General features: G+C 38.6%; 1 protein-coding gene across 1 annotated transcript in view; it reads left to right on the top strand.

The window, feature by feature from the left end:
- The window catches only part of SYT1 (synaptotagmin 1), a 431,119-nt gene that overhangs the window by 331,398 nt on the left and 84,532 nt on the right, over positions 1-15,189 (top strand). The window contains 1 exon segment of the mRNA XM_032647220.1: positions 14,366-14,483. Coding sequence (XP_032503111.1) covers positions 14,366-14,483 — 118 coding nt within the window.

Below are 15,189 nucleotides of genomic sequence, written 5' to 3'. Positions count from 1 at the left end.
CCCACATGCCGTGGGGCACCTAAGCCTGCGTGCCACAACTACTGAAGCCTGCACGCCTACAGCCCGTGCTCCGCAACAAGAGAAGCCACCACAATGAGAAGCCCACGCACCACAACGAAGAGTAGCCCCCTCTCTCAGCAGCTAGAGAAAGCCTGCACGCAGCAACAAAGACCCAATGCAGCCAAAAATAAATAAATAAATTTATAAATAAATTTTTTAAAATTTTATATTGATCTCCATTAACAGGATATCACATAATAAAATCCGAGATGAAAACCGTAGATAAAAACTAAATCCTAATAAAATGATAAAAAAATCACCTGATGAAATTGGCCAGAAATTTATGGGTCCGTTTTCTCAGTCACATTTTCTAGAAGCTAAGTTTCCTTCATTAAAAGTATGATGTTCAAAGTTGAAAACCAGAATGCCATTACAAATAAAAGAGGAAAATTATGACAGTTTAAAATGCCTTGAGTTACAGTTGCATAACACACATTCTTAAAAATTCTTTTAGTCTGTGATGTCCTTTACATAACAATAAAAACAAAACCCTGACATCTCAGCAGGTCACTCCAGCTGTCAGTCTGAATACATGCAAAATGAAGCAAATAAGATATACCTATGTGCTTTCTTTGTCTGAAGACATAGCTTCCAAGCAAATTCACATCACACCCATTTGCAGATAAACTATTTTTGCACTGTGTGATGTAGTGACATCCCCATTTCCATGCAAGGGACCATTGAATTCCCTAATGATCTGATTTTCTTAACGATGAGCACCAGTGAACTTTCCCCTAGGCAAACCAGATGGAAATGAAATTGTTTCTGCAAAATGAACAATTTGTGAAATGTTGGCAAATTGAATTCCAAATATACTTAGAGATGATCTTGGCTTCCTCTGTAAGTCTGCCACAACACGCAGTGCATTTAAGGCCTACATGAGAAATACACTAATTATCTGCATAACCTTTAAGGAAAAATAAATGAGAACAGAAGATCACCACTGGAGAGAGAAAAGCCAAACTCTGATAAAGTAGTAATGTGTAGATGGGATCGTTTCACTAAGAAACTGAGATTAATGTAGATGTTGTTAGAGGTGTTCACTTATCACCTTTGAGATTGGTGATCTATTTTGTGAAGGGGGTAACTCAAGCTAAGCAAATTTCTTCACATTGTTTCAAGTCAGTTACATAGCGAAGATGAAGATATAAATTCAAATGCCTAATCTATATGCATATAATTTGCAACTCCATATATTTTCATCTTTATCTGAAAGCTGAATTAACTCGGCTGTTCATGAGAAAGATTTTGTTTCCATTATCCACAATCTGATTATATTACTATTTTCACAGTGACACTGAAACTATCAAGTAGATGCAACATACTTGTGGTACAGAAGATGGACTGTACTTTTCTCTTTATCTCAATAATCCTTACAGGTCTCCTCGTATTCCATCTATGGAGGGTTGCAACGCCCCTGGAAATGGCCATAGTCATAATTGGGATTTGTACCTATTCAGAAATTCAAATATTCCACCTCAGCTGTTATATCATCAAGTAATGAGGATTCTTTTGCATCTTTACAAGAGCCAGCTACTCAATGTCTAATAAATAATGAAGTAGTGGAAACTATTTAAAAATGGTTATTCTACTGATATTAACCTAGTAAGAAAATGATATTAATACATCTCATGTACAGGTTTAGTATTTCAAAGCTCTTTTCTTTGATTTCATTTTATTCTTACCAGTTCTTTACTAGAAAATGTAGTTGAATTATTATATATAAATCTAGTTAGAGTTTCTCTCCAACCAAACTAGCCAAATTCCCAGTGTTACTCGCGTATCACTTTTAAAACCTATTCCCAAACAGTAACTGTTTTCTCTTTGGGTCTTTTATGTTTTTGTCCTGTCTGGTTTTTCCACTAATGATATTTATACATTGTCCTTGGCATGTCTACTCTCTCAGAAAGCTTGATCCCCAAGATTCCATGTCCATATTCTCTTTGCCTTTAATAAGAAACCCAAATGATATCTTAACTCTAAAGAAACTTTATTGTCAGCTATGTGCTCGACAGTTTTTTGTTTTTTGTTTTTACATCACTAGTGCATATAGCATAGCTTTTCATTTCTTCCCCATCAGAGTCTTGGCCAACTGATTCCAAATTTTTCTTACAATAGCACAAAAACTAAAAATTGGCATTTCCTCTGTCCTATCCCTTTTCTGCAGTAAGACACAATGGCTCTTGACCTGTAACTTTATATCAACTTTTAGCCATATGGCAGACACTTTGTTAGGCAAAAGTGATGAAAATATAAGCCTTGTTTAATGAAAGAGGCAAATAGGGAACAGGCATCTTGTGTATAATATTATAAGCTATACTGAGAGTTTAAAAAGGTGTCATTGAAACAAAAATAGGGAAGAAAAGCCATTCATGAGAATGGCCAGGGGATGACTCAGTAGAGATGACAGCTGAGAATTAAGAGGAATCCAGTAGTAAAACAAAGGGAGGGAGGTTATACCAGTTAAAGGAAGCAGATGTCCAAAGATATGAAAGCGCAAAAGAACATCGTGCAATCAACAACATGCAATAGTTCTTGTTCTGTTGCCTGCAATCCAAAATGAATTTGCTTTCATGTAGTAACATTTCTGTTGTATAAGTGTGCATCTCCTTTGCTATTTCTTTATATAATACTTTTATCATTTTCCTTTGTATGTCCATGGGCTTCATCCTCTGCTCTGGTGTCATCTTCATAGGTTGTCCTTTGTATTTTCAAAAATCTGTTCAAGTGAGACCACCCTTTCCAAGAGTCTGTCAAAAGGGCAGTTGTGTTTAACCTGAATCCTCCTACTTCTGCTCTCTTAGTTCTTCTTGCTCATATAGATTATGAGAACCAGAACAGTCAAAAAGCTGGTCTTCTTCTTCCCCTGCTACACATTCACACATCTAACCCATAATCCATCCCTTTCCAAAAATCCATCCCCCACTCCCGTGGCATTCTTCCCCTACTGATGGGTATCAAGAACCCCCAGACCAATCCCTTCAGGAATGTTCAGTTTCCCCTTCATTGTCAAGTACTTGCACTTTATTGGAAGATAAACAAACTGGCTTTTCCCCTGACTCCTTACTCTGTTTTTCAAGTTTCTTTTCTCTCCTCTATTCCTTTCTCTATTTTTTCTCCACTGCCTTGCCTCTCCAACCTCAATTTATTGGCTTTTTTCCCCCCCCATCTTCTCTTTTTTCAAGGCTCCCATTTGCTATGGGCAGCCCCCTTGGCAAGCTGAAGCCGGAAGTGGAAAAGCTGGACTTGGCCCCTATGACCTCCCTCACCTTGCTTAAGTGGCTTTTCTCCCCTTGCCAGCTTCTGTGTGACTAGCCTAGTGCATAGCGTGCTCTTTTTGTTGCCTTCTTTTTGGTTCTCTTCTCCATGATTGTAAGCTCCTCTTGGCTCACAGGTGGGTCTTATGTAACCCTCACGGAAAGAAAGAGCAGGCACGATTCATCTATTTTAATGGTGCAGGAAGAACTTGCTTGCAGTGCCCCCCTGAGGTGGTTGGTGGCAGAACTCAAGTCTACGGAGCATTTACCTTCCCTTTCACCCAGACCTCCCTGAGAAGAAGGAAAACCTTCCTGGGGCAATGGTGTCTCCTACTTGTGTGGTATTACCATTCCTTCTGGATTTCTTGGTCACCACCCCAGAACTAAAAAGGGAAAGTGTTCTTTGGATAAAACAGCAACTTGGCTTCTGAGTTCTCTCTGTCAAGACCCTATTCCCCCATGGTACCTTTCACGTTAGTTAGGATGCACCAGTAAACGTAGCTATGGAGTGACAGAGGTCAGGATACTAAGTCTTTGCAGTTGTTGAGTATGATTAGTAAACATTTAATGCTGCTCTACCAGAAAGACTATGTATAAATCATTCAAATGCTTATCTCTGCCAGTAAAAATGACACATCTCAGAGTTGAAAGTGCCAAACTATGCCTTCCAAGGATTACCTGGCATTGTTTTTCATGACTGCTCCAGCACCAATGGCCCATCTTCTGGCATATTATTTATTTACAATGGCTTCCTTTATAATTGCCTAGGTCAAATTTGCATTTTTATGTAGAAATAGGTTGCTCATATTTCAAAATTACTTAGTAGCCACACTTCCGGTTTAAAAGAAGATAACGCTGGTTCCCATAATCCAAATTTAACTATTTGGAAGAGGCCCCAAAAGTCACATGAAGACAAGAAAATAGAATATTTAAAATTGGGTCTGACCTAGAAAATCAAGGACATGTAGTTAACAGAGAGAGAATGTTAAAGGGACAAAGCAACTTGGTCTCTTTAGATACTTTCCACAAACGTTCTGCATTATTTCCCTTCGCTTCACATGTCCTCATACAACTGGGTCATTCACCTGCATTCCTACTTAGGTTCTCTGACTAACTAAGGCAGCATCCCTAGCTATGGAGACATACTCACCATCTTTGGTGTTTTTGCCCGTCTCCACTCACTTAGATAAATCTTCCATAACCCAAAGAACTGTCATCTAAAATTTAATACCATGATGGATTGCCATGTCATCCTCTAGGGGGCAAAACAGTGTTTCATATTATTTTAAAGGGCTCCTAGAGATCTAAAGCTTTAGGGGAAGGGAATGGATGGTGGAATTTCAGGCCCCAAAGCACACTACAGAATGAAGAATCTTTTGACAAGGACATTGCCAGGACTCACTTTCCATTCTACATTCTGGTCGCATTCCCCTATCCGCCACTCGAAATTCTCATTTGAAATTAACTACAACAAATTCCTCTACTTTCTCTATACTGGTCCTTCCAAATATATATTTCTAAAATGGCACTAATCATTTTATGTTGAACTTTTGTTTTTATGCTTGTCCCCCTCAACACAGAATAAGTTTCTTAAGGTCAAGGACAAGTTTTCATCATCCATTCTTCCTAGTACCTTGCACCATGACTGACATATTGAAAACACAAAATAAGCATTTGGCAAACTGAATTAATGAAGTATAAGCATTGCTCGTTTTCTACTAACCACAGAAAGTGAAATGGATCACTAATCATACTTTTGAAAACACTGTTTAGAATTCATTCATTTATTTCTATTAATTATGTAAGGCTAGGCTACAGTAAGAAGTTGGCCCAAACATGTAATGGTTCAGCAAAAGAAATTTATTTCTTGCTCACTCCGTAGTACAAAGTGGTTCCACACTGGCAGGTAGGGTTCTTTTACTGTGCCATTTGGGGATCCTGGCAAATTGAACCTCTGCCATCTACAGCACGTGGCTTCGAAGGTCACAGAGGTCACTGTCACAGTCATAGGAGAGATGAAAGATCATACAAAGTAGTTACGGGGGATTGAGTCTAGAAGGGCACACTTCACTTCTAGCCAATGTTCACGGTCCATTGGCTAGAATCCAATCACAAGACCTCATCCAACTGCAAGGAGGGCTAAGAAATGTAGTCTAGCTATGTGTCCGGGAAGAAGAGAATGGATTTTGACGAACAACTAGCAGTCTCTGTCAGAGTTGAGCACTCAAATATGTATGCATTCTTTGTCTCAATGAATATGTGCTAATCATGTCCTATATGCCAGAACTATGCATACAGATTAAAAGGGTACTGTATAAGGATGGTCAAGTTCACGTAAGTGAGATGCAAGCCAATAATCACACAAATCAATATCCGATTGCTGTATATCATTACAATTACTGGGCATGAGTATAGTGATGGTAACTACAGTCAGAACTTCTAAAGAAGAGTATAAGGAACCACTAAAGAATATTTAAGAAAGGCTTTATTTAGTCTGGGAGTCAGGTAAGGCTTCTCTAAATAAATGTTGAGGTAAGGTCTGAAAGAGGAGTGAAGTTTACATAAAAGGGAGAATAACGAAAGGACAGAATGTGTCAAGCAAAAGGAACTGTTCATATGGTGGTGCTAAGAGTACAGTTAGCATGACTTATTTCACGATATGAAGAAGGCCGATATGAAGAGGCTGAGGAGTAAGCAGGAACAAGACCTTGAAGAATATTTTAACTGGTGGTAAAGTTGTGGATCTTTATCCCAAGAGAGACAGAAGACCTACTTGAGGATCTTAAGTAGATTTGTTATTTAAGAGGCCGACTCTACCCACTATATTCCAGGAGTAAATTGGAGGAGGACAATTTAGAGACTATTAGGATATCCCAGGTGACAGATGATTGGATTAGGGGGTAAACACTCTAATATTGAAATATTAGAGATTTATTGGAAAAAAGATGGAAACAAGTGAACCCACTTGAGAGATTTCTAATAGGTAAAATCAGATCTCTAAAGAAGTCAATGGTCAGTGATAATGCCCAGTTTTCTGGCTTTAGCAACTGTTTGGAGGCGGTTACCAATACTGAAATAGAGTGAACCAGGCTTGTGAGAAATGTAATGCAATTCAGTTTTTGGCATTTGAGTCTAAGATCTTTATTTAACGTACTAATGTGGAAATGACAAGTAAGCAGTGGATATATAAGTCTGGAGTCCAGATAAAAGATCTGAACTGAGGAAACAATCTTGGGAATCACTTCCGGATTGTAACTAAAGCCATAGACTGGGACAATATCAGTTTAAGAAGAAAAGAAATGGGCTTGGACTAGAATCAGTGGCCAGAGAGCAGATAAATCAAGAAAGCCCCCAGAATTACAGAATCCAGGGAAGAGAGAGAAGTCAACACATCCTGCTGAGAGTTCAGGTTAATGAAACCTGAAAAATATTTATGACTTATCAAGATGGATGTCATTTGAAAACTTGGCAGAAACCATTTCAATTCAATAAAGTAATGGAGAAATCAGTAGAACATGAACAAATAGGGACAGTGATTGTAGACAATTCATTCAAGAAGTTTGGCTTCTCTAGATAGTGCCTATTTCGACCACCCTCTTCCCTATATATGGCACTATGTATGGGGAAGAAGGTGGTTGAAATAGGATTTTTGTTATAATAGCAAGTGCTCACATAGTACGTTTTATGTGCCAAGCACTCTTCTAATTACTTTACTTTGCCTTGTATTTTACCATGTTTATTTTGTTCCTTGGTTTTGTATGCTTTATTGTGTCCTAGTATCTAGGACAGTGGTGGCCCATAGGAGAAGCCCAATAAATGTTTGATGAACAAATAGTTAATGCCCGTGTCTCAGTCCAGTACTCTCTCCATCACTCTGTACTGCACTGTATTTTTATAGGCATTTTGATTTTCTATTTTCATCATTTTTAGAGCACTTCAGAATATCCACTTTTCTGTTGTTAATTCTTATTTCTAATAGGACTACAAGTGTATCTCTTCATCAAAGTAGAAGTTAAAGATATAGTGAAAAAATTTTGAAGATATAAATCATAAATAGAAATCTGTCCTTAATTAAATTACATACATTTTATACTTATAGAAGAGTAACTTGTTTAAGCGCTTAGAGACTTTGCCCGTGCATCCCTGTGCCTGGAACATTCTTGCCCTGTCCTTCAAGGGGTTCACATTGACTCTTCCTGTGGAATCTTCCCATCTCAGCTCAGGTATTTTCTCTTCAAGCACACTTACATGTCACCAACCCCCCATATATACTAGCTCTAGCTGAAAGGGGAAAGCTGGAAGACTTGTCCTAAAGCTACATTTGCATGGCAAGCACATTTGTTTTACAAAGGATGTTTATTTGGGGTGGCTGGAAAAATTTATCCTTGATTATTGGGGGTATAAATCTCCAAATAAAGTCTTCCTTCCTTAATTCTATCACTAGACCCTGGCAAGTTTCAACCTTCTCCTCTTTGCCCCCAGAGTATTTGTGCCACCTGTTGAGTGCAGTTAACACATGATATTGTTGTTCTGTTTAGATTTGTCTTTCTACTACATTCTGAACTTGTTTAAAGTCATCGTATTCCTCTAGGTGTCTACGGAGCCTAGACTAGACCTTGGAAGAGTTTATGATGGAACTTAATCATTGCTTAATAAGAAATGAATAGTTGAATGCATATGAAGTTAATCAATTACATGGTAACCTCACAAAAATAAGTATTAAAAGAAATAACATAGTCTCATTCACCTGAACCATTCACTGTCCATTTGCACGCTAGGCCAGATTCAGTCTTTTTAGCCTGGGTACAGCCACAGCAACATTTCACACTGTGACCATCTGGACCATTAGATGTAAATACCGATTTGCAGATACTTCAGGGGTAGGAGAGTAGTTATGGGAATAAAAAGAATTTGAAAGATACTACCACACAAAGGATATGTTTAAAGCCACCCTATCTGTTATTAAAATTAAAAACCTGACATTGACCTTTCCTATAAATGAATAATATCTTTGTATTTTTACAAGTGGAGAATACGCAAATAGTCTAGATTTTCATTTTGAGAGATTGGACTGCCATTTGTCACCTCTAAATAGATGCCCAACCTCAGAAAAAAACCTTCTATTCAGAGAGAGTATCTCCAGTTTAGCACATAGAAAAATCTAAAGATTAACATAAATAGAATATGTCCTTTTAAAATGTCACAGCATTAAGTCAATTCAGGTACCTTTTTCAAACTCATTCAAAAGTATAGCATTTCCAACAAGTGTGTGAACTTAGCCCCATTTGCAAAGATCATTAAAGTGAACACCTCTCTTTACACATAAAATGATGGATGGTGCTATAAAAACCAGCATATATTCATTTTAATCAAGCTTTTTATTTACCCAATGGAGATGACCTCTGTTCTAGTATCTATAATGCTTTTCAAAAAGGAAAGGTATTACTGTAGTTGTCTATATTAAATCATTAATTCATGTCTACTCTATTCAGTGGATGCTTTTAAAAAAATATCAGAATTATCAAGCTGCTCAGAACAAAGGTGCTTTCTGATTGTCAGCTCCATATTCTAAAAGAGCAGGTTAATTTCTCTGAATCTCACAGTTGGAACTTTCTAACACTAACTGGCAGTTTCCACCTAGTGATCAAGGCAATTGACGAAAATAAATTATACATAAAGCTGAGATTTCTAATAGTAGTAAGGTCCCTTCATGAGCTAATCATACCAGCAAAAGCACTCATCTGTCGGCTGCAACCCCATAGGGTCTTGAAATTATCATATAAAAACCGCACTTCCAGGAATGTTTTCGTTTCCAGTTTCATGAAAGGACTAACTGAGCCATGTCCACAGAACTAGGAACAAAGAAAGACCTCTGAATATATTCGTTAGTTGACTTGTTGATTAACTAGAAACACTGTTGATATATCGAGTACTAGTGTCCATGCTGTTTACAAAACAAGACTGGTGAGGCTCTCTTTTCAATGCAATCAACCGTCATTTCTAAGCCCCTATCATGTGCCTTATTAGGTAGTATCAAGTACAATCCCTCTTCTGGAGATTAGGGTGAGGGGAACTCACAAATATGAATGGGGGAAATATCTCTGGGCACCATACTACTGGCTATAAAGCAATTAATTACTAGTAGAAATCCTTGTGCACTGTGGAGATACTTAAAGATATGGAACTTGGACTAGGGCTTAATGGCTAGGGGTAATTTAATTAGGCATAATAAGGAACTACAGACAGACATTGTAGATGAATTTCCTGACTAAGCAAAAATCTGGTGATGGGAAGGAAGATAGCTCAGAGACGTAGTCATTGCTGTGGTGACCCCTCCACACACACACAGTCTTGCACCATCTTCATGATGAAGGCATTTATTCCACTGGCCAAGAGTGTTGATGGCTGACACTCGTAACAACTGAGTTGCTCCTTCTTAGAATCTCCCTCACAGCTGAGGAGGCCCTGGTCCAAGATGTGGGGAAAGGCCACATCCAAAGACCGGTGGATTCAGGAGCATAAAACTCATCTCTTCAGAATTTAGAACATCTCTGAAGAGCTATTTTAGCTCCAGAACTTCCCATAGGATCGACTGAGGCCTTTGGTGTGACTGCATCATAGCCCAACTTCTCCACCTGAGCCATCCTGCTTTCTGCACTCTCCCACAGGTGTTGATTCAAAGGACACATCCCAATCTCCCATTTGCAAATCAGTTTGCTTCCATAGAGAACCCAACCTGTGGATACTGAGGACATTGACTATAATTGATAGTAGGGAATCTGCATTTATTCCATCAATAGGCATATATGGCTCTGCTCTGTGCCAGCCATCTCTTGTGGATCTCATACTCTGGTGGGGAAAACCTCAACAAAATAGAACTTCAAGCAATATGTGCTAGGATGGAAAAAAAAGCAGGGCACGGGGGTAGGTAGTGTGACTGTTTAGGAGTGGATGGAACCTCTTCAGATAGCATGGCCATATAAAAGGTCTCTAAAGAGGTGACATGTAAAGCAGAAAGCTGAGCAAACTAATAGAACAATCCATGATAGTATCTGGGGGAAGAATATTGCAGGCAGAAGGAAGAGCATAGGCAGAGTCTGAGGTCGAAGTGTACCTAACGGGTTTGGAGGAGAGGAAGTAAGATCGGGAGTATAATGGCAGGAGATGGAGGGGTGAGACCCCCATCTATAAGGCCTTTAAGTGTAAGGAATACAGATTATTCTAAGTGAAATGGGAATACATTGAAGGGCTTTGAGTAGGATTGTCTCATGACCAGATTTCCACTTTAAAAGGATCAGTCTGCCTTCTATGTGAGGAAGAGTCTAGAAAGGAGCAAGAGTTGAAACAGAGTGGCTATCAGGAGGCTATTAGAGAAGTCTAGGTCAGGAATTATGTGATGATTTAGACTTAAGGTTACCAATAGCCATGGTTTGCCTGGGATCGAAGTCTCCCAGTATACAGGACTTGTGAGGCTTAAACCAGTAGAGTCTTGAGCAAATGAGGGTGGTTGGTCACCCTTCTTGGACTGGAATGATGGCCCTATAAATGGGGAGATACGGTCAAATTCAAAATATATTCTGAAGATTGAGTAGGTAGTGAAGTTGAAGAAAAAGATTTGGATAGTTAGGGCAAAGTATAGAGCTTCTTGAAAGCCAGGAAGATGGGTTTGGACCGTTGAAAGATTAGCTTGGCATTAGTATGTGGTCTACATTGGACTTTGGTGAGACTATGACTTAAAGAAATCTTTGCTCAGACTATTTCAAAAGAGATGACAGAAGTATTTAGGGCATAGTCTCACAGCGTGGAAATGGAGGTGAAGGGGATAGAGGTAGTGGTGGAGGCCATGGTGTAAGGTGATGATAGTAACGGCAGAAAATGGTAGAGATGCAGGTCATATTGGAAGTGGAGGTGGTGAGGGTAGAGGTCATGCTGATGATGGTGGTAGAAAAAAGTGAAAGAAAAAATACAGTTGAAGATACATTACCCAAAAAAAGAAATGTCAAGACTTGTAGGCTGAATGACTAGAGGAAAACAAAAGGTAAGGTGGCCACTGGAAACAGATGAGTTAGCGACCCTGACAGGTAAGAGTGTTGAAAAGGCAAACAGTTGAGGGGAGGGTTTGCTGATGAACATCCATTTACTAAGACAGTCTAAAAGTGAAAGGAGAATATCCTAGTGGGCTGTCAGTTAGGAATATTAGTTTCTACGATTCCAGATGACAGTCTGACACTAAAGAACACTCAGGGGCTTCCCTGGTGGCGCAGTGGTTGAGAGTCCGCCTGCCGTTGCAGGGGACACGGGTTCGTGCCCCAGTCCGGGAAGATCCCACACGACGCGGAGCAGCTGGGCCCGTGAGCCATGGCCACTGAGCCTGTGCGTCCGGAGCCTGTGCTCCGCTACGGGAGAGGCCACAACAGTGAGAGGCCCGCGTACCGCAAAAAAAAAAAAAAAAAAAGGAAACTCGGGATCAAGTCAAAAGCCTTTGAGCATTAGCTCCATGCTGACACATCAGGTAACCTTATGTAAACCGAGTTTAAAAATTTTAAAGCACTGAAAAGCAACTTCAGTTGATTAACATAAAAATACATGCTTACTTTGGCATACCAATTATGATGATTTTATGAGCAAATGAAATCTTACATGTTCAAGTTCCTAAGTTAATGAATTAAATGGAGATCTGTAAAAGGTGCTAAGATAAGTACTTTTCTCTATTTCCCTTTCTCCCAAAATATCCACTTTGAAATCCGGTCACTCATTCTTCCTCCATCCCATAGCTTTAAAATTAGAGGTAACTTGACATATTTCTTCTACTTGAGGTATGGTTTTTCAAACTGCAACTGCTTTCTTCTGAAACTAAATATGTAAAATCTTAAAGATTCCCTAGATATCCTAAGATTGAAGAATCAAAGTATACTAGAAGTTATGACAACTCTTTGTTTAGAACACCTGAGATGCCTATAAAGTGTGGAATTAGATTCTGGGCCGCGAAGAACGGTGTCATTTAAGAGAGAACAGGTGATTAGGATGCTTAGAATGGCCTGGTTCTCCAGCAGTTCCCCAGGAAGGTTACTGTGGCAGATAGACTCCTGCAAAAAGAACCCTTCTGATGAGCATTTCTGAACAGCAGTTTTGTTCATTTACCTTGCTCTTGTCTCCTAAGGTTCAGATGAATTTGTCCGTCCTTTGTATTAATTTCTGTGCTATCGAGGCCCGTTCTGTATTTTCAGAGACTATGAAATGTAATCTAGTCCTCTAGACTCTCCTGATGTGTACATTAATTCCTAGGGGTGAGTAGGCACATTACAAGTAACTATTATCTACACTAGTGGAAGAGAGGTATGACCTAGATAATTCAAAATGGGGGAATTAGCTCCAATTTCTATATATTTACTTTTTGAAAATATGTGGAAAGTGATCATTCAGGGAAGGACCTTGTCTTCAAGGAGTTTTTAGTCATGTGGGGAAATTAAGACATGCACAGTAAGACCAGAAAAAGTCCCCTTAGTAACTAAGAGATATGTGGGTAAGGTGCTATGGGAACTCAAGAAATGAAAGAACCATGGCTATACACACATGTGGTGATATTTTCAAAAGCATTGCATAAGCAGAAAGTACCATTTCTCTCTTCCTCTCTCTCTCTCTCTCTCTCTCTCTCTCTCTCTCTCACGTGCACGCACACGCACACACACACAGACATTGAATATATTACTTCTCACCTATCGATAAATTATAGAACAGGTAGATACCCTTTCCTTTTTGAAAGATGGATTTAATGAGTACCCCCCAAAAAAGGAATTGCATTTTCTTAATTTGTTGGATTACATCTAGGCAGTTAATTTAGCCAATTTAACATACGTCAAGATACAGAGAAGGCCCAAAACAGCCATATTAGGAGTACAACAGGAGAAGACCTGAGGATATGGCCTTCTGTACCTCACTCCTATGTTAGAAATCTATCTGCAAAAGTCTGGCACAACCATTACCTTCTTCGGAATTACTATTGGAGGGGGGATGGGCAGGGAAAAGATGCAAAGAAATAAACCCTGATTTGCCATACATATACTTAATCCCATATGTCAGTGAGCAGTCTAGCACCTCCAGCATCTGAGAATACAACAAACTGCACACCCTTGCCCCCTCTCTCATGCATTAATATGAATGCAAAAATCTTCATGTTCAATTACCAAAGTTCTTAGTTATCCTAAAGAGTAAAACACTTAAGGTGGGAGAACCCATAGGCCTCTTTTCTGAAAAAGGTAAAAGTTCTATATAGCGTCAACATTTTAAACTCTTCAGTTATTCAGAGATGCTCAAATATAGGATTGGTGAATGTTCTTGAAACTAAAATATGATACCAGTGAAATAACGTGAGGGTATATGAGAAACTTTGTGTTACTGTGTATTTCACTTTTTTGACCCACCGCTTAGATTTTTATAAATTTTAGGATAAGGAAAAAGAAAGACCTCACTTGAAATGAGTAAAACTAAAAGTGCAAAAACTTATATACGTTTTTGCCTTTTTGCCTTTCTGCTATTAGGAATTTACAATTTCTCATCAATAAATAGAATTTAAATGGAACACGAAAGCCAAGTCTTTTTCCCCCAAAAGTCTAAGTATTACACATAATCCTATTTGAAATGTCAAAAGACAAAAAAAGTAGGTAGGTTGAGCCTACCAAAAAAGTGTTAGGCTCTTTTCAAAGCTATTTAATCAAGTTATGAATTTTTGCCAAGAGTTTTGCAGTACTATTCAGAAAACAGTCTCTAAAAAAGTCATCTTGGTCCCATCTCCTGAACCATTGAATTATGGATATATTTTGATGAATGTTAAAGTATAGATGAGCTACTTAAAAACTGAAATGAGTTACAGTCACTCTTGATGATACCTTAGTGAATGAAAGACCACTGGGTAAATGCCAGTGAATGTTAAGAGTTTTCAAATTCTAATTGTCATAATCCCCCTCCCTGAGGAGTTTACAGTGTTTATGTACAAACCACATTCACCTTTATTTGAAAAATTACATATACTTTCTTTTTGGTTTTCATAGCAAGAGAAATTGGGTGATATCTGCTTCTCCCTTCGCTACGTACCTACTGCTGGCAAACTGACTGTTGTCATTCTTGAGGCAAAGAACCTGAAGAAGATGGATGTAGGTGGCTTGTCCGGTGAGTCTGATGTTTACTGTGTTTTTTGATGCTGTTTCATCGTGGATACCAAATGCACAGCACACGTGCCACGATGCCCCACTCCTTAATTGGTCACAGTTCTCTTTCCCATGGAACCTGGAAGCAGTTTCAGAATTCATCCCAACACAGAGACCCAGGAAGCCACTCTCAGTTTATTAGAATTAGCAAAGAAGATGAGACCTATTTTCCCACTTCACAGCCCAGGTATCAATTGGCAATCCTATAGCTCTGAAAGCTGAAAAACTGCTTCTCTTTTGAAAGGCAACACCTATGACCAATTATAATTTTGTTCCGTTTTCTGGTTTTGTTTTTTGGTCAAAATTCATTTATGATATGAAAAATACTGTTTTATCTGAGACTCATTAGGTTAATACTTAATTTATATAATAAAAGACAAATATTAGGTAAGTATATAGCCTAAGATAGTTTTTAGCAATACTGTTTTGTGTGAACATGCAGCATTTCAAATATATGTGAACAATAAAATCTGAGGGTGAATCCTCATGGGAATGCATTTATTCTCTACAGCTTGTGTTGGGGATGGGGAAATTTGGGGATTTAAAGTTCTATAAAGCCCAATTTTAGTTTTTAAAAAAAGTGAGTAAAGTGTATTCTTTTCTTTTTTTTAAGTGAGTATATTCTTTTTTTTTTAACGCCTTTATTGGAGTATAATTGCTTCACATTG

The sequence above is a fragment of the Phocoena sinus genome, chromosome 10, assembly GCF_008692025.1.
Source record: "Phocoena sinus isolate mPhoSin1 chromosome 10, mPhoSin1.pri, whole genome shotgun sequence".
NCBI lineage: Eukaryota > Metazoa > Chordata > Mammalia > Artiodactyla > Phocoenidae > Phocoena > Phocoena sinus.
The sequence above is the reverse complement of the archived record's forward strand: the minus strand, read 5'-3'. Positions and strand labels throughout refer to the sequence as shown.